The sequence below is a fragment of the Rhinoraja longicauda genome, chromosome 4 (assembly GCF_053455715.1).
Source record: "Rhinoraja longicauda isolate Sanriku21f chromosome 4, sRhiLon1.1, whole genome shotgun sequence".
In the NCBI taxonomy this organism is placed as follows: domain Eukaryota; kingdom Metazoa; phylum Chordata; class Chondrichthyes; order Rajiformes; family Arhynchobatidae; genus Rhinoraja; species Rhinoraja longicauda.
The window spans coordinates 88083709-88108359 of NC_135956.1; the positions used below are offsets into that span (position 1 = coordinate 88083709).

The window sequence follows — 24651 nt, forward strand, 5'->3', positions numbered from 1 at the left end:
AGCATAAAAAGGCCAGGTCTATTTATGACTATTAACATTGATAGTTTCGAGGAGTGGACTTTGAACTGTGCTTCAATATAATTACTGTAACGTGGAGAGCAGAACCATGTACAGAAATCTAAATGTAGTCCACTCAAACTTCTATACTCTACACACTATTCTATAGTTCTACACACGATGCCTCAGAAAAGCCACCAGCATCCACAAAGACTCTTCACACCCCTGCAACAGTCTGTTCGAACTCCTTCCATCGGGCAGACGATACAAGGCCTTCTACGCCCGCACCTCCAGACTCAGGAACAGCTTCATCCCCAGGGCCATAGCTGCTATGAACCGGTCCTGCTGAGCCGGATGGTCACATTGCACAGTGAACCGGCACAGACCTACTTGCACTTTATTCTGTCTTAAAACTGTTACAATTTGTTTCGTTGGGTTGTTGTTGTTTAAATTAATTTAATTATTGCATCGTATGGGAGGCGCATTCCCAATCTCGTTGTACCCCTGTACAATGACAATAAAGATATATTGTATTGTATTGTTGTCATTTAATGTAACTTCTGTTTGGAGTTCTATTAGTCCAAAATGAACCTGAATGCTGTCATTTTACTTTATGTTTGAAGTTGCATTGCAACTTTTAATGGTGGTTAATCTGTGCCTCTAGCCCCTTTAGTCTTTTATCTTCCAAGCAGTAGGTGGCCTAATTAATTCTACTACTGAAATGCACTTCCTCACACTTGCCTAGGCTCAGCTATCTGTTCTTTACACCCCAATTTTAAAGTTTGTTGACATCCACTGTGAAGTTATTACGGTCTTGCTCCGGATGATCGTTTTCCACCAAATGTTTGTTACCTTGAGACTTTGATGTAGCCCTGCTCATTCACAAACACAAGCCATCGGCATGATCAGGGAGGAACTGCAGGTGCAGGTTTACACCGTAGACACAGAATGCAGGAGTAACTCAGCGGGACAGGCAACGTCTCTGGATAGAAGGAATGGGCGACGTTTCGGGTCTGAAGAAGGGTCTCAAGCCGAAACGTCACCCATTCCTTCTATCCAGAGTTGATGCCTGACCCGCTGAGTTCCTCCAGCATTTTGTGTCTATTATCTGTACGATCAACAGGGGTGCCGGTTATCCTTATGGAGCATTTTATGTGGCTCCCCCCACACAACAATATAAACAATAGACAATAGACAATAGGTGCAGGAGTAGGCCATTCAGCCCTTCGAGCCAGCACCACCATTCAATGTGATCATGGCTGATCATTCTCAATCAGTACCCCATTCCTGCCTTCTCCCCATACCCCCTGACTCTGCTATCCTTAAGAGCTCTATCTAGCTCTCTGTTGGATGCATTCAGAGAATTGGCCTCCACTGCCTTCTGAGGCAGAGAATTCCACAGATTTACAACTCTCTGACTGAAAAAGTTTTTCCTCATCTCCGTTCTAAATGGCCTACCCCTTATTCTTAAACCTTGCCCCCTGTTTCTGGACTCCCCCAACATTGGGAACATATTTCCTGCCTCTAATGTGTCCAAACCCTTAATAATCCTATATGTTTCGAAAAGATCTCCTCTCATCCTTCTAAATTCCAGTGTATACAAGCCTAGTCGCTCCAGTCTTTTAACATACGACAGTCCCGCCAATCCGTGAATTAACCTAGTCAACCTACGCTGCACGCCCTCAATAACAAGAATTTCCTTCCTCAAATTTGGAGGCCAAAACTGCACACAGTACTCCGGGTGCGGTCTTACCTGTACAACTGCAGAAGGACGTCTTTGCTCCTATACTCAACTCCTCTTGTTATGAAGGCCAACATTCCATTGGCTTTCTTTACTGCCTGCTGTACCTGCATGCTTCCTTTCAGTGACTGATGCACTATGCAATATGATAGGAGCAGCTTTATCACACGGTTTATCAATAGCAGTTCAATAAAGTTCATCAATGCTTTTCATGTAAAAGCAAAAAGGATTCGCTTAGTTGGTGGATCTACATCCAGAGGAAAAGATGTCAAAAAATTAACTAATTTTCAAACATAACACACATTGATAATTCTGGGCTGGACAAATTTGAAAACAATCAAGTTTGGAATGGTCCCCTTAGGAAGTTAGGACGTACAAAAATAGATTACTGTTTAAAGCATAATACCTAGGCAGTGAAATTAAATTGTTACTGAAGGATTCTGATTTACAGGTAGATATTCTTTACATAGTTCACTACAGTCCTCCAGTGGTAGGATGTAAGTACTGCAATAGATAAATGGCCAGGCATCTGTGAAATTCCCTACAACATAAATATTTTGGCTAGATAACTCCCAGGCAAAAGTTGATCACTGAACCCACTGCAGTAGAACTCGGGTATTTCATAATCTCCTGCACCATTTTGCACAACGGTTGAGGGCTTTCCAGCTAAAACCAAAAGGAATCATTAATTGCAGCAAAAGAGAGAACTAATAGAGCTAATAGAGCTAAAGAACATATTAATGATGTTATGATTCAAAGAATAAACAACTACATCAACTTTCATTTTTTTATGAAACGCTTTTACCGATTGCTGACGTCACACGGTGTTCCAGAAAGATAACAAAGAATTGATGTTATAGACAATAGACAATAGGTGCAGGAGGAGGCCATTCGGCCCTTCGAGCTAGCACCGCCATTCAATGTGATCATGGCTGATCATTCTCAATCAGTACCCCGTTCCTGCCTTCTCCCCATACACCCTGACTCCGCTATCCTTAAGAGCTCTATCTAGCTCTCTCTTGAATGCATTCAGAGAATTGGCCTCCACTGCCTTCTGAGGCAGAGAATTCCACAGATTCACAACTCTCTGACTGAAAAAGCTTTTCCTCATCTCAGTTCTAAATGGCCTACCCCTTATTCTTAAACTGTGGCCCCTTGTCCTGGACTCCCCTTGAGTCACATAAAGAAATAATAGGACGTAGGTTGATCAATGCTGTAGGTTTTTCTGGACCAATGCAATAGGGTTTCAAAATGAGGAAAGAGTCGCGGTGAAACTGAAATATTCAGGGAGGGAATTGCAGTGAGAGAAGCAAGAAGCAAGCATCCACTGTGAAGTAATTCAAGTCGTAGAAGTTTTTAAAAGACAGGATTTGAGGTTTGAAGAAATCTTTGTGTTGCATGGCTGGAAGAGATGGCAGAAATGGAGAGCGGTGAGTATATGGGGGGATATGAACAAGCAGGAGTCATTTCAAATCAAGCCATTGTTTAAAGAGATGGCATTTGACGTCTTTGTGCAAAGGGATAATATGGAACAGAATTGATACAAGTTAGGACACAGATAGCAAAATAATTTGACCACACGAGAGTTAGGTTGAAGGTTTAAATATATACTAGACCAAGTGGACCCGTTGGGCCCAAATCTCTCCTGCACTGGTCCAGCACCCTCTCCTCCCCCCCTCCCCCTCTCCCCTTCCCCACCCCCTCCCCCTCCCTCTATCTCCTCTCCCCCTTCCACTCCTCCCACTCTGTCCCCCTCAACCCCCCCTTATCATTCCTCCCTACCTCCACCCCCCCGCCCTCCCTCCACCCCCCTCCCCTCCTTAGGAGATAGATTTTAACTTTAAAATGTAAATAACTTTAAAAAATTTACACCGATTTCAATGAAACTTCTTCCATTAGCACCAAAGGGACGACGGTGAGTAAGGTGGGCCTGAAATTGTCGCGCTATCGTGTACCGTTTTGGCTGTAGTTCAGGAACAAACAAACAAACAAACAAGAGTTTTAGTATATAGATATATTAGCTCTGAATTGTTGGAAACTGGCACATTTTAGTTGAATACCAATTTTTCAACAGATTATTAAAATATCCCCATGAGCTGTTTCAGAATAAATCTCACTAGTTTATTTTAGAAGCTGTTTTGATTTTGAAATGAATTTTGATTCTATGTCACGTCCCTGAAAATCAAATCAAAGATTGCAAATTTATGTTGTTTCCAGTTCTAACGGGGAAAAAACACAGAAGCAGCCATGTGTTCATTGGAAACTTTCTTAATTTAGTTTCTCTGCATCAGACAGCATAACAAAGAATCAGTCACTGGGTTCACCACTGGTCACAAAAATGTAATGAGTAAATAGATTCATGTTGGCTTGAATTTTGACAAACCCTGGGATGTTTTCTGTGTTTTAACAGTATTTTACAAGATTCGGTAGTTCTCTTGCAACTGTGTTTTTTGTTTTGTAACTGCTGAATTATTCTATTCAATTAAACTCTTTCTTAGATTACAGATTTATTCAGATTTTTTTCCATCCAAATCGATTGTGAAAATTCGAAGCTGTAAATGGTCCCATCAGCAAGTCTCAATCAGCATTACTCAACCGCATCCTGCTATAACCGTACAAAAAGATGCTCAATGCTAATAAAACACAAAGTGCTGGAGTAACTCCGCAGGTTAGGCAGTATGTCTGAAAGCCATAGATGGATGACATTTCGGGTCAGGACCCGTCTTCAGATACGCGATGATCTTTAGCCACTCAAAATGACCTAATTAACCTAATCATCAACACCTTGGTAGGCACCTTACCATGCACAATTTGGCTGCTGCACTTCCCAACACTATAAAAGCATGTATTGGTAGCAAAATATTTGCCGTTACCCGAGTTGCTGCAAAACATGAGCTCGTTCCTGCTCTAATCATTGTTTTATCCATTTCAGGAACTACCCTGAATTCAGGCAGCAGAGTTTCATTTTAAGTTTGTCCTGTTCGAAAATCTTCAAGGAGTCATCATTAGGTGTTCCACATTGATTGTCACTTCCTCAAATGCAATTGTTCAGGCAGGATTTAAATTCATGTTGTTTGCTTGTTAGAACGGAGATGAAGAAAAACTTTTTCAGTCAGAGAGTTGTAAATCTGTGGAATTCTCTGCCTCAGATGGCAGTGGAGGCCAATTTTCCGGATGCTTTCAAGAGAGAGTTAGATAGAGCTCTTAATAGCGGATTCAGGGGGTATGGGGAGAGGGCAGGAACGGGATACTGATTGTGAATGATCAGCCATGATCACATTGAATGGCGGTGCTGGCTCGAAGGTCTATTGTCTACTACAATCAGGATTCTTACTGAATAGATATTCCTCAATTCAAAAAGGTTATACAAGATGAAGTTTTCTTATTTCTAATCTAACATTATCACTGCGATATCCATTAAATCCTTAACAGTTGTCAGTGCCTCACACATTTTGTCTCATTTCCTCATGAACATATTTATCCGTCAAGAATTAATTCATTCTAAGGTGGGATAAAAAAGTGAAAAATTGCTGTTAGCTATCAACTCGATATTGAATGTTGCAGCAATTTACAGTAGCTGATATACCCAACTTTACAATGCTTCTGTTAAAAATACATATGGAAACACACAGCATTCTGTTCAGCCTGCACAAACCTAAAGCACCCTAAGTTAATGACATTTGCAAAATTCCTAGAAAATGACTTCACAAGAGTACTAGAATTGACCCATTATTCTGCTGGATAAAAATGAAGATATGTACAAAAAAGGTTAAAATAATTCGTAGGTTCAACCTTATATCAGTTATGTTTTTTGTTGCCAGTAAAGTTATCAGATTATACAATTTATTTTCCTGTATCCCAATGGAAAGTTGTAAACTAGCCTATTGTTTTGCTATCATCTGGTTTGGGCTATTGTTGAACTTTAATTTCTCCATCCACGTGCTTTGAAAATAAAATGGGGGAGAGCAATTTGCATTGAAAATAATAGGGAACAAATTTAAAATCATTGCCGAAAAGATAAAGTTAAAATTAATTTAAAATAATTCAGAATTAATTAATTAGGTAAAAATTAGAGAACCTCTCAACAGTACTTTCAGAGAATCACATAGGCACTGTAGGCTGAATAGGATCAAGGTTCTAAGTTCTGAAACATTCTGGAATGTTCTATCCTTCAACTTTTTTGGATATACAACCTTCCTTCACCAAAATATACATGTAGCAGAGAGAAAGTTTTATCTGACATGAACATAAAATTAGGTATTTAAATTTGTTGTCGAAAATAATTTTTCAAGCAAAAAGAATAAATTATTAAAAGATTCCATAAGTTGGTTAGATACAGGTGTGGCAGTTTAAGTCTGCACAGCACAAGAGACCCAGATTCGATCCTGACCTCGGGAGCTGTCTGTGTGACCGCATGGGGTTTCTTTCACCTACTCTGGTTTACTCCCATATCCCAAAGGTATGTGCGCTTGTAGGTTAAATGTCCGCTATGTATATTCCCCCTAAAATACAGGGAATGGATGCAAAAGTGGGGTAAGATAGAATTAGTGTGAATGGCTGATCGACGGTCGGTATGGACTCGGTGGGGCAAAGGGTCTATTTCCATGCTGTATCTCTAAACGAAACTAAAAATGCTGGAAAGGATTGTTGTGAACAGATGGGTACCAGGGGATAAAATTGAGATTTGGGGCCAAATGGGCTTATCCACACGCCTGGAGTCTGTACAAAGGCAAGACAAAGGCAAAAATGTCCAATAATCTATTCCCGTCAGGAAGTGCTAAATTAAGCCTATCAATACTTAGTGTTAGAAAATAACTGCAGATGCTGGTACAAATCGAAGGTATTTATTTCACAAACTGCTGGAGTAACTCAGCAGGTCAGGCAGCATCTCAGGAGAGAAGGAATGGGTGACGTTTCGGGTCGAGACCCTTCTTCAGACTTCTTCAGTCTGAAGAAGGGTCTCGACCCGAAACATCACCCATTCCTTCTCTCCTGAGATGCTGCCTGACCTGCTGAGTTACTCCAGCATTCTGTGAAATAAATACTTAGTGTTACGTCAATTCTAAAATAACAGAAATCGTTACTTTATTTTCATACCTAGCACATTTACTAGTTGCACTCTAACCGTGCAATCCAATCTTAGCGATATTTCTTAATTTAAAGATAATAAAGTATAATTCCAAATCCTAAACTCAGCTTTGCATGATAATATAAAGATAGAAACAGTTTATCGTGGTCCAGAGTTACATTTTGACATATAATTTTTAGACCAGGGAACTATGAACAGGAAACAGTCACCTAATTCATGTGGATAGGGTACTGGGACCCCAGCTATTTACGATATACATTAATGACTTAGACGAAGGGATTAAAAGTACCATTAGCAAATTTGCAGATGATACTAAGTTGGGGGGTAGTGTGAATTGTGAGGAAGATGCAATAAGGCTGCAGGGTGACCTGGACAGGTTGTGTGAGTGGGCGGATACATGGCAGATGCAGTTTAATGTAGATAAGTGTGAGGTTATTCACTTTGGAAGTAAGAATAGAAAGGCAGATTATTATCTGAATGGTGTCAAGTTAGGAGGAGGGGGAGTTCAACGAGATCTGGGTGTCCTAGTGCATCAGTCAATGAAAGGAAGCATGCAGGTTCAGCAGGCAGTGAAGAAAGCCAATGGAATGTTGGCCTTCGTAACAAGAGGAGTTGAGTATAGGAGCAAAGAGGTCCTTCTACAGTTGTACCGGGCCCTGGTGAGACCGCACCTGGAGTACTGTGTGCAGTTTTGGTCTCCAAATTTGAGGAAGGATATTCTTGCTATGGAGGGCGTGCAGCGTAGGTTCACTAGATTAATTCCCGGAATGGCGGGACTGTCGTATGTTGAAAGGCTGGAGCGATTGGGCTTGTATACACTGGAATTTAGAAGGATGAGGGGGGATCTTATTGAAACATATAAGATAATTAGGGGATTGGACACATTAGAGGCAGATAACATGTTCCCAATGTTGGGGGAGTCCAGAACAAGGGGCCACAGTTTGAGAATAAGGGGTAGGCCATTTAGAACGGAGATGAGGAAGAACTTTTTCAGTCAGAGGGTGGTGAAGGTGTGGAATTCTCTGCCTCAGAAGGCAGTGGAGGCCAGTTCGTTGGATGCTTTCAAGAGAGAGCTGGATAGAGCTCTTAAGGATAGCGGAGTGAGGGGGTATGGGGAGAAGGCAGGAACGGGGTACTGATTGAGAGTGATCAGCCATGATCGCATTGAATGGCGGTGCTGGCTCGAAGGGCTGAATGGCCTACTCCTGCACCTATTGTCTATTGTCTATTGATACCAAAAACACAACAGATGTATAAGATTAGGCCAAAAAAAAACAAAAAACTACTGGAGGAACTCAGTGGATCAGGTAGCATCTGTGAAAGGAAATGGACAGAAAATACTTTGGGGCGGGGCCTATCTCCAGTTTGAAAGGTCCGGACCCGAAACGGCATTAACCACTCCCTTCCACAGATGCTGCCTGACTCATTTAATTCCTCCAGCGGTTTGTATTTTTTGGCTGAATATTCCAGCATCTGTAGTCTTTTGTGCCTCTGTATTACATTAGGCATCAGTATCAGTCTTTTTTTTTTAATGCATCACACGTTTTAATGTATAATTGGTTCAATGATAATTATTCCAAATCTAGAATTTCAATTCATTATCCTATTACATTTTATGACTTAGCCATTTGCAACAAAATCCTTGTAACTTTCCAAAACATAGAAATTTTCAGCAAAACAAAGGGAATTTTTCCAGCAACGCAAAAAAAAAAGGATTGATGGTAGAAAGCTTGTTGTTTGAAATACTAAGACATATCCAGGGAACAGAGCGTAAAAACTTAGAAGCACTTAAAAATAGCAGAGTGAAAGATGTCAATTGTTTCCTAACACTGGATTTATTAGTCCAAAGCTGAAAGTTCAAATTATATAACTGAACCAGTCATTTAAACAGAAACTATCCTGGATATTAAGGATGGTCAGATGGGCTGAACTGCGTTTGCTACTGTAACTATTCTTATGATATTCATGCCTTTGGATATACTGAAAAATTTATTAACTTCACAGCATGACACTTTACACAGATCTCTCTCTTGTCACTTTGCCTTCCTGAAGTGTTTCCACCAGCCCTTATTTCTAGTACTGGAAAAAAAAAATCAAATGGATCTTATTAAATTCTGGCTTGGCAAAGCCATCCACAAATTGGAGTCCAAATCCGATGACCAACGCATCGAAATAAAACATGACCATCAGATGGACAAAGTGAAGAGAGTTTTTTAAAAAAAACTGGCTGCTCTCAAATGTTCACACACTTCTCTTGATGGGTTACTGTATGATCTATTATTAATCTCAAATCATATAACGGCAGCGTTTTTAATCAAAGAAATTTCCAGTTTCTGACAGCATTAAATAGTCTAGATTTATTCACTTCTGACAAGAACACATCAATAGAAATTCAACTGTTTTGACCACATTAAAATCAGAAGTACAGATTGATTTTTTTTTTCAAATTCTTTTTTCTTGCAATGTACGGAAAATTTATATCCAACAATCCTCAACAATATCATGCAGAAGTTCAAAGTAACAGTAAAGTTGTATAAATTCCTTGATCCTTGTACGCGCATAAAAGTTACGTCCTCAGTCAATTACATCACTTACCAAAGCAGGGCAAGGTGCACCATTACAGATTTTTCTGTTGCTGTTTAAAGATATTAAATTAATTAATTTAATAACTTCTAACAACAATCACGCGTCATCCCAATCACTCCATGTTTTGAACAGAGGGACTTGAACCTCAGTAATGAAAAATCAAGTTTCACTCTCAAAATCATTCGCAAATGACAGGGAAAATTACAAAACCTCTGTTAAAATGTTTGACAAATGTTGCAATTTTTTTTAAAAAAGGGAAAACCATTACAGTATTGCTTAAAATAGCAAACCCAGCATAAAGAAGAGGAAAGAGTAAAAGCTAGGAAGCGCTTAAAAATAGCAGAATGAAAGACAGTGCAAGAGGCATCAAAGGCTTTCTAACATTGCACATAATGCTCTCAAAATACAGCATCAGAGTGTCACTGGGGTAAAAATTGATGGACTAAAATTTGTTAATGTTAATCTCAGATAGTTCCCCCTTAAGAATCACAAGATCAAATCTCAAGTCTATGCAGGCAATACCTGGCTTATGTTTACAAGTCTGGTAAAAAAAGTTAACAATTTTCAGATGGTTCTGAATATTTTGGGCGAGGTGGGGGATGAGAAGGTATTGATAAAAACAACTGGATTTTTGAGAGGGAATCTAATATGAATTTGATTTGCACTAAAATGAAAATCAAACACTGAACCATACCGTAGGATTTGGTTCGCTTGCTCTCAGCACTAAACTGAAAGAAAGACATATCCTTTTCACAGAATAGGAGTATTCAAAACAAACTCACCGAAGAGCTTGCTGGGAGTGTCCTCGCTGTCATTTAATTCCACAGGCACAACCAGAGACTCATTTAGTTCATTGTCTGAAGTGGTCGCCTTGTCCTCATCTCTCGATTCTGCATTCATTTCAGCTCGGAGGGACAGCAAGGGTTTGCTGAGTTGCTGTCCAGAAATCATGGGATCCTGGGAAAGAAAATGATGAGTGAAACAAGGTTAGCTTTGGCGTATACTCTCCCCTTATCTAAGTCCCAGGCAGCTCCAGCTGCTATTGCTAGCTGCAGTCAAGTGAGGAGCTATTATAGATTCAATGAGTTTTCCATTACTCCCTGCCCTATTAAAGATCTACTAGCATGCAAGGATTTTACTATGCTTTGTCAAAATACTCCTTTTCATGAAAAGCTGATTAAAGAGAACGTGGTAGTGTGAGGCAGGCTGCCCAACATTTTGTTTTATAAGTCCATTTATGTCTTCAATAATTGTGCAGTTCACGTCTATTATCAGATGCACTTGCGGATGATGTCACAGCCAGTCAAAATGATTTTAAAAAAGTTTTCCCTCTGTACATGCAATCTTCCGCATCATTGACCCTAAGAAATGCTGCAAATAAAATTTAATTTACAATAAAAACCCAGTTCTAAGATTTTGTCTTACATGTCATCTGTATGAACTCAATCAATTAATAAATTCCACCAGTTAGCACAAGATGAAGTCAATGATTTCTGGGAGATCTAACAAAAGTATTAACTTTTAGAGTTCTCGTCTCGTGATTATTGTTTGACTTCTGACAGGAAAAGGCAGGAAAGGAAAGGGTAAACAGCCTGCTATTAAACTGCCTGACATTCACCTTTGATGGCTACAGCTGCTCTAGAAAACCTTCGCTGATGAAAACTGGGAAGTACTAAACTCCCAGAGCTACCCCTCACATATTTATTGCAAAGTTTATGCCTAAATGGTTCTAAGTGAAGAGCTGGGTGACGAGCATTCATTGTGTGCTACTAGTGTTCTGTATCCACTCACCACATTGGTCGATGAATGCCTGTGGGTTTTTAATATATTCATTTCGGAAAATTGTATTTGATATGACACATGATAATCTATGAAAATGTTAATCAATAAATATAGTTTAAGCTGTCATCAAATGCACTCCTTGAGTCAATACTAATATTGCTGCAAACAATGTCACTGTCATCGGGGTTTAATTTGCACAGCACTTAAATATTGGACTCTGTGCATCAATGTGCTGGTCTTCAACGAGGTAAACACATTTCCCTCTTTTAAAGACCGATGCAGTCCACGTGCTTGTGTTGCAGCAAATTCTCTCCTTTGAATAATTTGATAGGTCCACTGGAGGGCAAAATTAATACTTAATTGAATCGCACCATCATCAAAATAATCAATACTTTTTTATTATTTATTCTTTACAGTCTGTTGACTGTTCGAAACCTCACGGGGGAAAGGCTGGAAGGGATTCATGATTTTAACATGCAGTTGTTAAACAACACAAATTTCGACACGCGTTACGTCCGGGCTTGTGGAAGCACGACTGGGCTAAACGTGCACGCTGAAAATAAATTAATTTCTGACATCAAAGCGCAAAAGGAAAAAGAGTGGAAATAAACTGCAGTTGCACATATGGAGTTAGCTTGTTTCTGAAGCGTTTTATCACACCAAGAGCATAGCTGAGCTTTCATAATGCTGACATTCCTCATCCTGACAATCCTAAACAAGTGGAAAGGATGAGACCACAGATATCATCTTTCATTGCCACTCTGGCTCCACAAATAACATGACAGCAATTTTTATACTGTTAATTGATAAATAAAATTGATCCCAAATTTAATTCCAAGCATAAATCATACTACTAATGTTTATTGCAGTCGGGAAATAACGAATAAAAAAACCATTTCTGCTGCTTTGTGCACATGTGAATCTCTCACCACAGAAAGCCTCGTTGAAAAGCTGGAGCCCAAGCAGTGGCATTTTCCAAAATCGAAGACCATTAAATTAACCTTTAGTGCTCCAAATGCCTTTCGTTGGATGCTCACATTAGCTTTCTCACTGTCCAATCTTGTTTGCCTTCACAATAATCTTCAGAAAGCTTTACAAGCTAGCTCCAAGCAAGCAGCATTATCTCTTGCACAAAAAAAAAAATCAACAAGCAGTCTGACTACTGAAAAGTTTTACAACTGAATATTAATTACTGTCCCAGAGGAGAGTGCAGAAGGACTCCTGACGATGTGTGTGCAAAATATATGGCCCGACACATTTCAAAAAGAGCCAGCTTCAAACGGGTCCATGAATTCCAAAAAGAATGACTGAACCCAGCAGGTTCAAATTTAACCAAATACATATTGGTGAACAATGCATACAAAAGAAAAAAAAAATCAAAATTAAAAGTCCTCAGTGTTCACCTCGATGCCAGTAAACCACGTGTTGTGAGAAAGATTCAAATCAGACCTAATCTGACCTTCAGTTTAGTCATGGTAGTTGTATATATTAGGTACTCACAGTCCATGCTATACTCTCTTCAAATGTGCAATAAAGTATTCAGGAACTGCTCTTGCACAGAACACTTCACGCGTTCAGCATTTTCTCCTGCACCCCTAATTCCACTGAGCTCAATATTCTTTCAGTCGAGCTATTTGTCTGGCACAGCATAGTTCAATTGGCAATCCTTGGCCCAAGACAGCTGAATCACATCACTACCTGTACATAGCACGCCATTTTGAAGCTGTTATACCTTTACACTGTCCTTTCAACGCTGTTTCTCTAATCTTGCTTTGCGAGAACAGCGGGAAAAAAAACAACCCAATCCGGGCAAATTATTAGTCAGTCTTTGCCAAGTTATTCTACAGTGCAAATTTCAAGGCTCCAGTTAAATAATGTCAATTACCATAAAGTTTAAAAAAATGTAACCCAAGATCATAATTGCAAGCAAATAAATTTAATGATAGATATGCTTATCTCCATAAAACATTTAGATTCTAATCACTTCAAAAAATAAAGTACAGAAACAAATTTATTTTTACCACCTTGCAAAATGTGCAATAGCAACGACACTATATTCTATTATATGCTACTGCCAAGGGATTTCTCGTCAAAGTCAACTTCCAAAGGTGGCCTCACGGGAACTGTGCTGTGTGCATTCTCATGGAAGGTGTGAAAATCTGATTTTCCAAAATGGATCAGTAATTCTCTATGAAGGAAAAAAAAATCAAATCGATAAATCTTCGCTAAGTAGATTGCAAAGGAAAAAAAATATTCTGCCATTGACAGCTCATTAGGAAGTCTAAAACAAACTAAGCACAGTGCTTGCAAACCACCTCCATGCTAAGAGTTCTAGGTACTTGCACGGGTGCAGCAGCTAATTGGAGTGCTTTACCGCGCTAATGAGGGCCACAGTATGCGATCTGTAAATCTGTCTGAAACAATCTAGTGCAGATAATTAAGTTTAGACACATGATAGAATGAGCTACAAAAAATAAGGTTACAATGAGGAAATTCTGGCTAATCATAGTGTATTTATCTGGTTCACAATGCAGACAGGCTTGTGTTCTTCAATAAATATTTCATAGTGTGGCATTAGTAACGGCATGGATTAATAAGCTACCTCTTCTTGCTGCTTGTATTCTGCAAGATTGTTGTTTATTAATGCTGTTAAATAACTATTTCAAAACATTAAAGCCGTCTGCTGAAAAGGAAGCTTTTCAAAGTGTTTTTCAATATTTCACCATGTGGCATCAAACTGCCTAAAATTACTTGGATCAAAGGAAATACTTTCATTGTTTTCTCAGAGTGTCTTTTTTCCCCCACCGTTCCCTTTAAGATGAAGCCAGTCACGTCAGGAAGCTATTGCCCGAGTGGTTGATTCAATCCCTTTTTTGTTTACCCATTGTAGCTCCTGACCCGATCAATAGCCGGTCATGAGGCGTTGGAAGCTAAAGAGAGATTATGACGATGAGGAAAGTGACAAAATTATCTCAATGGATTTGTTCTTCGTATCACCTTCAATCTTTACCCGTTCTGACGAGGATAAAATAAAACAACAAGAAAAAATAAATTTGAAGGAAGCCATAACAGTATTTAAGACAAATACACAAAGGCACTCTCCCGTTATAGAACAAAAAAACACTTTGCATGGTCGCATTAATTAATTAGGAACATTTTTAACAAACAATTTATTATATAACATGGTATTTCATCAGCTACACAGTTGCAAGAAAACAAGCAAAAGAAAAGATGATTGTGTTACAAATCAGTAAAGTTCTTTTACTCGATTCTCTGACTAAACATAAAGACATAGAAACGTGCACAGAGCTGATCCACAAATGTTTTAGTTGCAATCTCAAGACTCAACAGAATAAAGTTCAAATAATTGCCTCAATGCATATTTATTTATATAAAAGACAAATACCTTGTTTCTGCCTGTTTCTTGATATTCATGTCAATCACAAAAAAACAAACATGAAAGCAAGCACAGAAACTTTAATGAACAAAGGGACTAATGAAGAAATTACAACAAAACTCAGTTTCATTTTTGTTGTGTATGAGAACTAGTTGCACTCCAAGCCCTGGTAGAGATAAGCATGAAGACAAGAATACACAAGCCTTAATTTGACAGCGTGGCATATGAGGAGGATTGGTAAGAAAATCAAAATAACAACTTGATGGCCATTTCTCCAATTACGTCACTCTTAAGAATGTCTTCCTCCCCAGAAGTTAGACACAAAATGCTGGAGTAACTCAGCGGGACAGGCAGCATCTCTGGATAGAAGAAATGGATGACAAATCAGGATGAGACCCCTTCTTCAGTTTGAGAGTCGGGGAGGGGGAGATATGGAAGGGTAAGGTATGAAAACGAGACATTAAAGGGGACTTGGTTCAAAGAAAATGTAGAATAGATCATTGTTAGCTCGGGGAAGGTGACAATGAGGCATACAAAGATAAAATTTAATCAGGAGTACAGTCAGACTATTCAGAGAACTAGGATGAGGAGGGATGGAGAGGGAGGGAAAGCCAGGGTTACTTGAAGTTAGAAAAGTCGATAATCATACTGCTGGGGTGTAAGGTGCCCAAGCGAACTATGAGGTGCTGTTCCTCCAATTTGCACTGGGCCTCACTCTGCCAGTGGAGGAGGCCCAGGACAGAAAGATCAGTGTGGGAATGGGAGGGAGAATTAAAGTGTTTTGCAACCGGGAGATCATGTAGGTTTAGGCCCTAGAAGTGTTTGATATTCTTCAATAAGCAATTTAGGTTCCATAATATTCAATGGGGGATGTAATATGAGCAAATAAATCAAATGGGATTCCAAAAATGTGCACAAATTTGTCATCGATTCACCTCCAATAGGCACCTCTGGGGCGGCACGGTTGCGCAGCGGTAGAGTTGCTGCCTAACAGCGCATTCATCGCCAGAAACCCGGGTTCCATCCTAACTATGGGTGCTGCCTGTACGGAGTTTGTCCGATCTCCCCATGACCACGTGGGTTTTCTCCAAGATCTTCGGTTTCCTCCCACACTCCAAAGATGTACAGGTTTGCAAGTTAATTGGCTTGGGTATAGATGTAAATTGTCCCTAGTGTGTCTAGAATAGTGTCAATGTGCGGGGATCGCTGGTCGGTGCCGATACGGTGGGCCGAAGGTCCTGTTTCCACGCCGTATCTCTAAACTAAACTAAATGGTGATTAGGAGCTAGACAAACATGGTTGGGTATCCGGCACCATCATACATCACCAATCCCTCTTTCCTCTCTCCAAGAAGTGGAATGTTAACGCAATGTCTTCAATATTCTTTTGTGAACTCACTAATCAGTAAAATAAAAAATCAGTAATCAGTTATGCTGTCCAATGTCAACAAAAGAGGTATTAAAATATCACAGATTTACAGAGGCACAAAGAATTGGAAATACTGTTTACAAAAAAAATACCTCAATGTGCTGAAGTAACTTAGCATCCTGGGAGAACATGATTAGGTGACGTTTCAGGTTGGGACCCTTTTACAGATTGATTGTGGTGAGGGGGAGAAAGCTGGAAGAGAAGTGGAACCATGACAAAGCCCAGCAAGTGATAGGTGGATACAGGTGAGAGGGTTTAATTGACAGAACAAAGGCCAGAGATGGAAAAACAAAAAGTGTGAGATAAGAACAGAAGAGGTGAGAATTGTGGAGTCAGAGGAAGACATGTAGGTGATCATTATACCAGGGGAAATATGGGTGCGAATCCAGATTGGGTGTGCAGGGAGCAAAGAGGGAGAAAAAGGGAGGGGGGGGGGGGGGAGAGAAGAGGTTTTTGCGGGTTAGTTATCTAAAATTGCACACAGGCACTGTGAGTCAGGGACATAATGCAAGCTGTTTTGGACCATGTTTTGCTGGAATCCCCCACATCACACTAGGCATATTGCCAGTCAGATCTGGCACAAAACCTGAAACCCAACTGATTCCAATGCAGATTCCAGGCCTGATTAAACTTTAGACTTTGGAGTCTAAAACAAGAAACAGGCCCTTCAGCTGACCGAGTCCACACCGACCAGCGATCACCCCGTACAATAGAACTGTTCTACACACCAGGGACAATTTACAAAAGCCAATTAACCTACAAACCTGGATAGACACAAAAAGCTGGAGTAACATGGTGGTCAGATAGCACTTCTGAAGAAAAGGAATAGGTGACGTTTCGGGTTGATATCCTTCTTTAGACTGAGAGGCAGGGGAAAGGGAAATGGGAGATACAGACAGTGATGTGCAGAGATATAGAACAAATGAATGAAAGATATGTAAAATAGTAACGATGATAAAGGAAACAGGCCATTGTTAGCTGTGTGCTCGGTGGAAACGAGTTACAGACAATGAGACTCAACAATATGAATTTGAAGCTTCTACTACTTTGATACAACTCCTTGGTTAACAATTTTAGAGACATGAACTGAATTTTTCTAGGACTGACAGATACATAGATACATTGACAATAGGTGCAGGAGTAGGCCACTCGGCCCCTTTGAGCCAGCACCACCATTCAGTGTGATTATGGCTGATCATCCACAATCAGTACCCCGTTCCTGCCTTCTCCCCATATTCCCTGATTCCGTTAGCCCTAAGAGCTCTATCTAACTCTCTTTTGAATGCATCCAGTGAATCGGCCTCCACTGCCTTCTGAGGCAGAGAATTCCACAAATTCACAACTCTCTGTGTGAAAAAGTTTTCCCTCATCAGTTCTAAATGGCCTACCCCTTATTCTTAAACTGTGGCCCCTGGTTCTGGACTCCCCCAACATCGGGAACATGTTTCCTGCATCTAGTGTGAGCAATCCCTTAATAATTCTATATGTTTCCATAAGATCCCCTCTCATCCATCTAAATTCCAGTGAATACAAGCCCAGTCGCTCCATTCTTTCGTCATGTGACAGCCCCGCCATCCCAGGAATTAACCTCGTGAACCTACGCTGCACTCCCTCAATAGCAAGAATGCTATTCTCTTCATTCTCTTAGCATTGACCACAGGACCATGGCACTTGTCTCCTCCACAGTCATTTTATGCTTTTCGCTTAACTTCAATTCATGAAATCATCTATATTTAATTCATTCCAAACGGAACAACCTCTTAGGACCATAAAACTTACCAATCAAAAACGTATCAATTTCTGCTTTAAAAAACCCAATGGCTTGGCCTCCACTGTCTGTGGCAATAGATTTCACAGATTCACCACCTCTGGCTGCAGAAAACACTCCTCACCTCCTTTCTAAAGGTACGTCCTTTTATACTGAGGCTGTGCCTTCTGGCCCTAGACTCTCCCACGACTGGAAACATACTCTCCACATCCACTCTGTCTAGGCCTTTCATTATTCGGTAGGGTTCAGTGAGATCCCACCTCACCCTTTTAAATTCCAGCGAGTACAGGCCCAGACCCATCAAACGTTGACCCAATCATCCCTGGGATCATTCTTCTCTGAACCCTTTCCTATGCCTGCACATCTCCCTCAGATATGGGGCCCAAAACTGCTTACAATACTCGAAATACAGTCTGACCAGTGCCTTATAAAGCCTCATCATTACATCATACTTTTATGTTCTATTCCTCATGAAATGAATGCTAACATCGCATTTGCCTTCCATAGATTTTTTTTAGATTTTTTAGATTTAGAGATACAGCGCAGAAACAGGCCCTTCGGCCCACCGGGTCCGCGCCGCCCAGCGATTCCCGCACATTAACACTATCCTACACCCACCAGGGACAATTTTTAAAAAACATTTACCCAGTCAATTAACCTACAAACCTGTACGTCTTTGGAGTGTGGGAGGAAACCGAAGATCTCGGAGAAAACCCACGCAGGTCACGGGGAACATGTACAAACTCCGTATAGTACAGCACCTGTAGTCAGGATCGAACCTGAGTCTCCGGCGCTGCATTCGCTGTAAAGCAGCAACTCTACCTGCAAAGTAACATTTTGAGAATCCTGCATCAGTACTCTAAAGTCCCTTTGCACCTCAGATTTCTGAATCCTCTTCCTCGGTAGTAAATAGCCTCTGTCTTTATTCCTTCTACCAAAATGCATGACTGTAAAGTTTGCTACACTGTATTCCATTTGCTGTTTCTTTCCCCCCCCTCTTCCAACATGTCAAAGAACTTCTACTGACTCATTGCCTGTCCCTCCACCGATCTTCATATCATCCACAATCCTGGCCACAAAGCTATCAATTCCACCATCCAAATCACCAACATATAACATGGAAAACAGCAGTCCCAACAATGACCCCTGCAGAACATTACATATCACCAATAGCCAACCAGAAAATCCCCACTTTACGGCCACTCTTTGCCTTCTGCCAGCCAACCAATCTTCTATCCATGTTTGTTCCTTGCCTTTAATATCTCCTATCTTGTTTATCAGCCTCACATGTGGCACCTTATCAAAGGCCTTCTGAAACTCCAAGTAAACAACATCCACTGACTCTCCTTTATCTATTCTCCTTGTTACTTCTTCAAAGAATTCCAACAGATTTGTCAGGGAGGATCTCTCCTTAACAAAATCATGCTGACCTTGGCCTATTTTATCATGTGCTTCCAAGTTTCCCGAAACAGCATCTTTAATAATGGATTCAAAATTATTACCAACCACTGAAGTCAACATTATAATTTCATTTATTTTGCCTCGCTCCCTTCTCAAATAGTAGAGTACAGTGCCCTCCATAATGTTTGGGACAAAGACCCATCATTTATTTATTTGCCTCTGTACTCCACAATTTGAGATTTGTAATAGAAAAAAATCACATGTGGATAAAGTGCACATTGTCAGATTTTATTAAAGGCCATTTTTATACATTTTGGTTTCACCATGTAGAAATTACAGCTGTGTTTATATATAGCCCCCCCTCCCCCCATTTCTGGGCACCATAATGTTTGGGACAGATGGCTTCACAGGTATTTGTAATTGCTCAGGTGTGTTTAATTGCCTCCTGAATGTAGGTACAAGAGAGCTCTCAGCAGCTAGTCTTTCCTCCAGTCTTTCCATCACCTTTGGAAACGTTTATTGCTGTTCATCAACATGAGGACCAAAGTTGTGCCAATGAAAGTCAAATAAGCCATATGAGACTGAGAAACAAGAATAAAACTGTTAGAGACATCAGCCAAACCTTAGGCTTTACAAAATCAACTGTTTGGAACATAATTAAGAAGAAAGAGAGCACTGGTGAGCTTACTAATCACAAAGGGACTGCCAGTCCAAGGAAGACTTACACAGCTGATGACAGAAGAATTGTCTCTACAATAAAGAAAAATCCCCAAACACCTGTCTGACAGATCAGAAACACTCTTCAGGAGTCAGGTGTGGATTTGTCAATTACCACTATCCGCAGAAGACTTCATGAACAGAAATAAAAAGGCTACACTGCAAGATGCAAACCACTGGTTAGCCGTAAAAATAGAATGGCCAGGTTACAGTTTGCCAAGAAGTACTTAAAGGAGCAACCACAGTTCTGAAAAAAGGTTTGTGGACAGTTGAGACAAAGATAAACACATCAGATTGATGGCAAGAGCAAAGTATGGAGGAGAGAAGGAACTGCCCAAGATCCAAAGCATACCACCTCATTTGTGAAACACGGTGGTGGGGGTGTTATGGCCTGGACATGTATGGCTGCTGAAGGTACTGGCTCACTTATCTGCATTGATGACACAACTGCTGATGGTAGTAGCATAATGAATTCTGAAGTGTATAGACACATCCTATCAGCTCAAGTTCAAACAAATGCCTCAAAACTCATTGGCCGGTGGTTCATTCTACAGCAAGACAATGATCCCAAACATACTGCTAAAGCAACAAAGGAGTTTTTCAAAGCTAAAAAATGGGCAATTCTTGAGTGGCCAAGTCAATCACCTGATCTGAACCCAATTGAGTATGCCTTTTATATGCTGAAGAGAAAACTGAAGGGGACCAGCCCCCAAAACAAACATAAGCTAAAGATGGCTGCAATACAGGCCTGGCAGAGCATCACCAGAGAAGACACCCAGCAACTGGTGATGTCCATGAATCGCAGACTTCAAGCAGTCATTGCATTCAAAGGAAATGCAACAAAATACTAAACATGACTACTTTCATTTACATGACATTGCTGTGTCCCAAACATTATGGTGCCCTGAAATGGGGGGACTATGTCTAAACACTGCTGTAATTTCTACATGGTGAAACCAAAATGTATAAAAATGGCCTTTATTAAAATCTGGCAATGTGCACTTTAACCACATGTGATTTTTTTCTAATGCAAATCTCAAATTGTGGAGTACAGAGGCAAATAAATAAATGATGGGTCTTTGTCCCAAACATTATGGAGGGCACTGTGCATTCAATTGATTCATTAAAATGAACATTCTCCCCAAATTTCTCCATTGTGGAATTCTCTGCCTCAGAAGGCAGTGGAGGCCAATTCTCTGAATGCATTCAAGAGAGAGCTAGATAGAGCTCTTAAGGATAGCGGAGTCAGGGGGGTATGGGGAGAAGGCAGGAACGGGATACTGATTGAGAATGATCAGCCATGATCACATTGAATGGCGGTGCTGGCTCGAAGGGCCGAATGGCCTCCTCCTGCACCTATTGTCTATTGTCTAAAACAAATGGCTGTATGTTCTTCCTCACCTGAGCCTTGAGACATTAAAAACTTACCCTGATGAAAGATACTTTAATTGAAGCTGACTTGTAAATTCTCTGGAATCTATGCATTAGAGTTTTACAATTATTTTCCACATTATAAACATTATTGCTGCGATTAAAAAAAACACCAAAAAAATGACAGGAAACCTGAAGAAAATAGATGGGCCGACCGAAGCTTAAAAGCTATTATATCTGCCTCAAATTAAACATCCCCCTCAATATCCAGTTCAATTTATTTCAATAGAACTGGATATAAAGTGCAGTGAATAACAGAAAGCCATTAATATATCACGTGAGAGGAATATTTACTCCAATTAATCCCAATTAGGACTAAATTACCAAAAACATAAAGATCTTACGACGTACTAAATATTCTAAAGAGGGCGTTTCTTGAATTTTAAAAGCAGGCGATACTTTTATTTAAATAAACTCTGTACCATACACCAGAAAGCTGCTGCGACATTTATTCATCATTTAATTTAAGTCAGACACAAAATGCTGGAGTAACTCAGCGGTTCAGGCAGCATCTCTGGAGAGAAGGAATGGGTGACGTTTCGGGTCGAGACCCTTCTTCAGACATTCCTTCTCTCCAGAGATGCTGCCTGACCCGCTGAGTTACTCCAGCATTTTGTGTCTACCTTAACCAGCATCTGCAGTTTTCTTTCCTACACATTTAATTTAAGTCTGTCACTGCTGAAAGAATCAGCCTGTTACGAAAGACAAAAATTGCATTTTGACTTCATCTATTTTCAATAAAAGCAAACATTTAAAACAATGAAAATGCTGCCCAGACCTGGCAGTAATACCTGGCTGGATTTGCGGAGAGCAGTCAGAACAGGAAAGTTTTGATCCTCAGGCTAGAGTCCTCCCAGATTTTCTGATCTACCATAAACCACTAATGACTGACTACAAATGGCACAACAATTAACAGCTGCTGGCAACTAATGCAAGCACAGGATGCTGTTGCCATCAAACACCCAACACCAAACTGGAGCGGCTAGGCTTGTATACACTGGAATTTAGAAAGATGAGAGGGGATCTTATCGAAACGTATAAGATTATTAAGGGGTTGGACACGTTAGAGGCAGGAAACATGTTCCCAATGTTGGGGGAGTCCAGAGCGAGGGGCCACAGTTTAAGAATAAGGGGTAGGCCATTTAGATCTGAGATGAGGAAAATCCTTTTCAGTCAGAGAGTTGTAAATCTGTGGAATTCTCTGCCTCAGAAGGCAGTGGAGGCCAATTCTCTGAATGCATTCAAGAGAGAGCTAGATAGAGCTCTTAAGGATAGCGGAGTCAGGGGATGTGGATAGAAGACAGGAACGGGGTACTGATTGAGAATGATCAGCCATGATCACATTGAATGGTGGTGCTGGCTCGAAGGGCCGAATGGCCTCCTCCTGCACCTAATGTCTATTGTCTATTGTCTATTGACTTCATCTTATTTCATGAACTTCGAAGTACTGCTGTGTTATCTAAATTCTGGAACTCCCTGTCCATCTTCACCACGGGGTATCTTACTGTGGCAGCCTGAGAATGCATCTCACTGCTACTTCCTTGAGATCTATTACAAGTGAGCAGTGAACAATGCCAGTGCCAGTATTGTTCGCATCTGGCTCGAAGGGCCAAATGGCCTACTCCTGCACCTATTGTCTATTGTCTATCAGCAATGCTGCTGAGTGTGCATTGCTGTAACCACTTTAGCCCTTCTCACTATCACCACTCAGCCAAAATTGTAGAAATTTCAGTGATTGACTTTTTTATCATTGGCCTGCAAAGATTTCATTTTGTTTGGATATGTAATTAATTTCTTTATTCATACAATTTGATAACCTTTATACAGTATTTTAAACCGAAACATTCGAGATGATTTACTTTTAACAGGTATTGTGCAGTGCTTAACAGAATTTAGTATCACCATTACTGATCATACTAAAAGGAATGGCATTTTTGAATCTGTCTTTTAATCTCTGTACACCTGCCTTCTTCCCAGTTAAAAGAAAACTGTATTCTTATTTTGTCATCAAGCATCATATTATTAGTTGGATATTAAAATCTACCAGGGGTATAGCAGATTTACACTGTTAATTTATATCTGAAACTGCACCCATAAGTGCACCTGATGAACAAACATGCTGGATCCAAGTATCAGTTTTTAAAATACACAGGGTTTTTTTCCATCTACATCTACAGCTGACACCCTTGAAGGCCTGTGGATTTGGACTTGTATCTCAAACTCTGCTGATGTGCTCTCTTGATTTTGTATTTTTAAGAGTGTTTTTTGTTGTTTTTTGTTTTTTTGTGTGTGTGTGACTGCAATGTAATTTCGTTCGGTACCTCGGTACCGAATGACAAATAAAGCTCTGTATTACCAATAATAATGTCTCCTGTTTGTGGAAGCATTTGAAATCCATCTACGCAAAGCTTCAGAGAGCCCATCTAGGTATTCCTCATTTCATAAAAATTAGTTTTGCCAGTCGGAGGAAGCAGTTCGCATTTTTGTTTTGCACTTGGGTTAAGTGTTTCATGAAAATAAAACACTCCTCTTGTAGCTTAAATGACAATTACAATGGAAGTTAAGTGGTCAAGATTAACTTTCTTTAAAAAAAGTTGTATTATGCAGCTATTTTAATATAGCCCATGCAAACTAAGCTCATTATGCATAAATCAAAGAAGGGATAGGATCAAATGCATTTAATGGATGAGAGGAAACAAGACAGGAATTAGACCAGGCATGTGAAAATACACTTAGAATTTTATGAAAGAATATGCAAATAAAAAATTATCTGAACTGAATAATATCATAATGTCAGGTTTTATACACAAAAATCATAAGGTCTTGATATTTAAAAAAATCTGAAATATGTGTGTGCAAAGGAAAAGATTAAACATTTGAATATGAAAGATTGGAAGCTGAACTCATAATTCAACTAGAACTCACCTATAGAAACAAAAAATAATCCTGATAGTGGGGCCATTTACTGCTCATTCCGCTGGCAAATAGAATTTGTAGCATACAGTAAAAACATACTTGACATTTACCCAAGTTTAATAAAATAAAAGAATCTAGAAATTACTCAATTTTTAAAGGAAATTTTCATCTTTGATTTCTTGAAGAAGTAATACAGAATATTTCCTCTCCTAAGCATTTAATATAATGCACTCCAGCCACTCACTGATTTTTTAAAAAGACAAACTGAAGAAACTAAACCAATGGTCTCAACTCGTTTATTTGTCATTTCTATTACAGATTTGCTGATGAACACATCATTAAAATTAGCTCACGAAAGGATCTTTATTGCTCCAGGAATTTTCATCTGCAGCATCAGG

General features: G+C 39.9%; 1 protein-coding gene across 1 annotated transcript in view; it reads right to left on the reverse strand.

The window, feature by feature from the left end:
• pou6f2 (POU class 6 homeobox 2) overlaps window positions 1-24651 on the reverse strand; it is a 453085-nt gene that overhangs the window by 390871 nt on the left and 37563 nt on the right. Inside the window, exon 4 of the mRNA XM_078398327.1 lies at window positions 10196-10370. Within this exon, the coding sequence (XP_078254453.1) occupies window positions 10196-10370 (175 nt within the window). The remainder of the gene's footprint in view (window positions 1-10195; window positions 10371-24651) is intronic.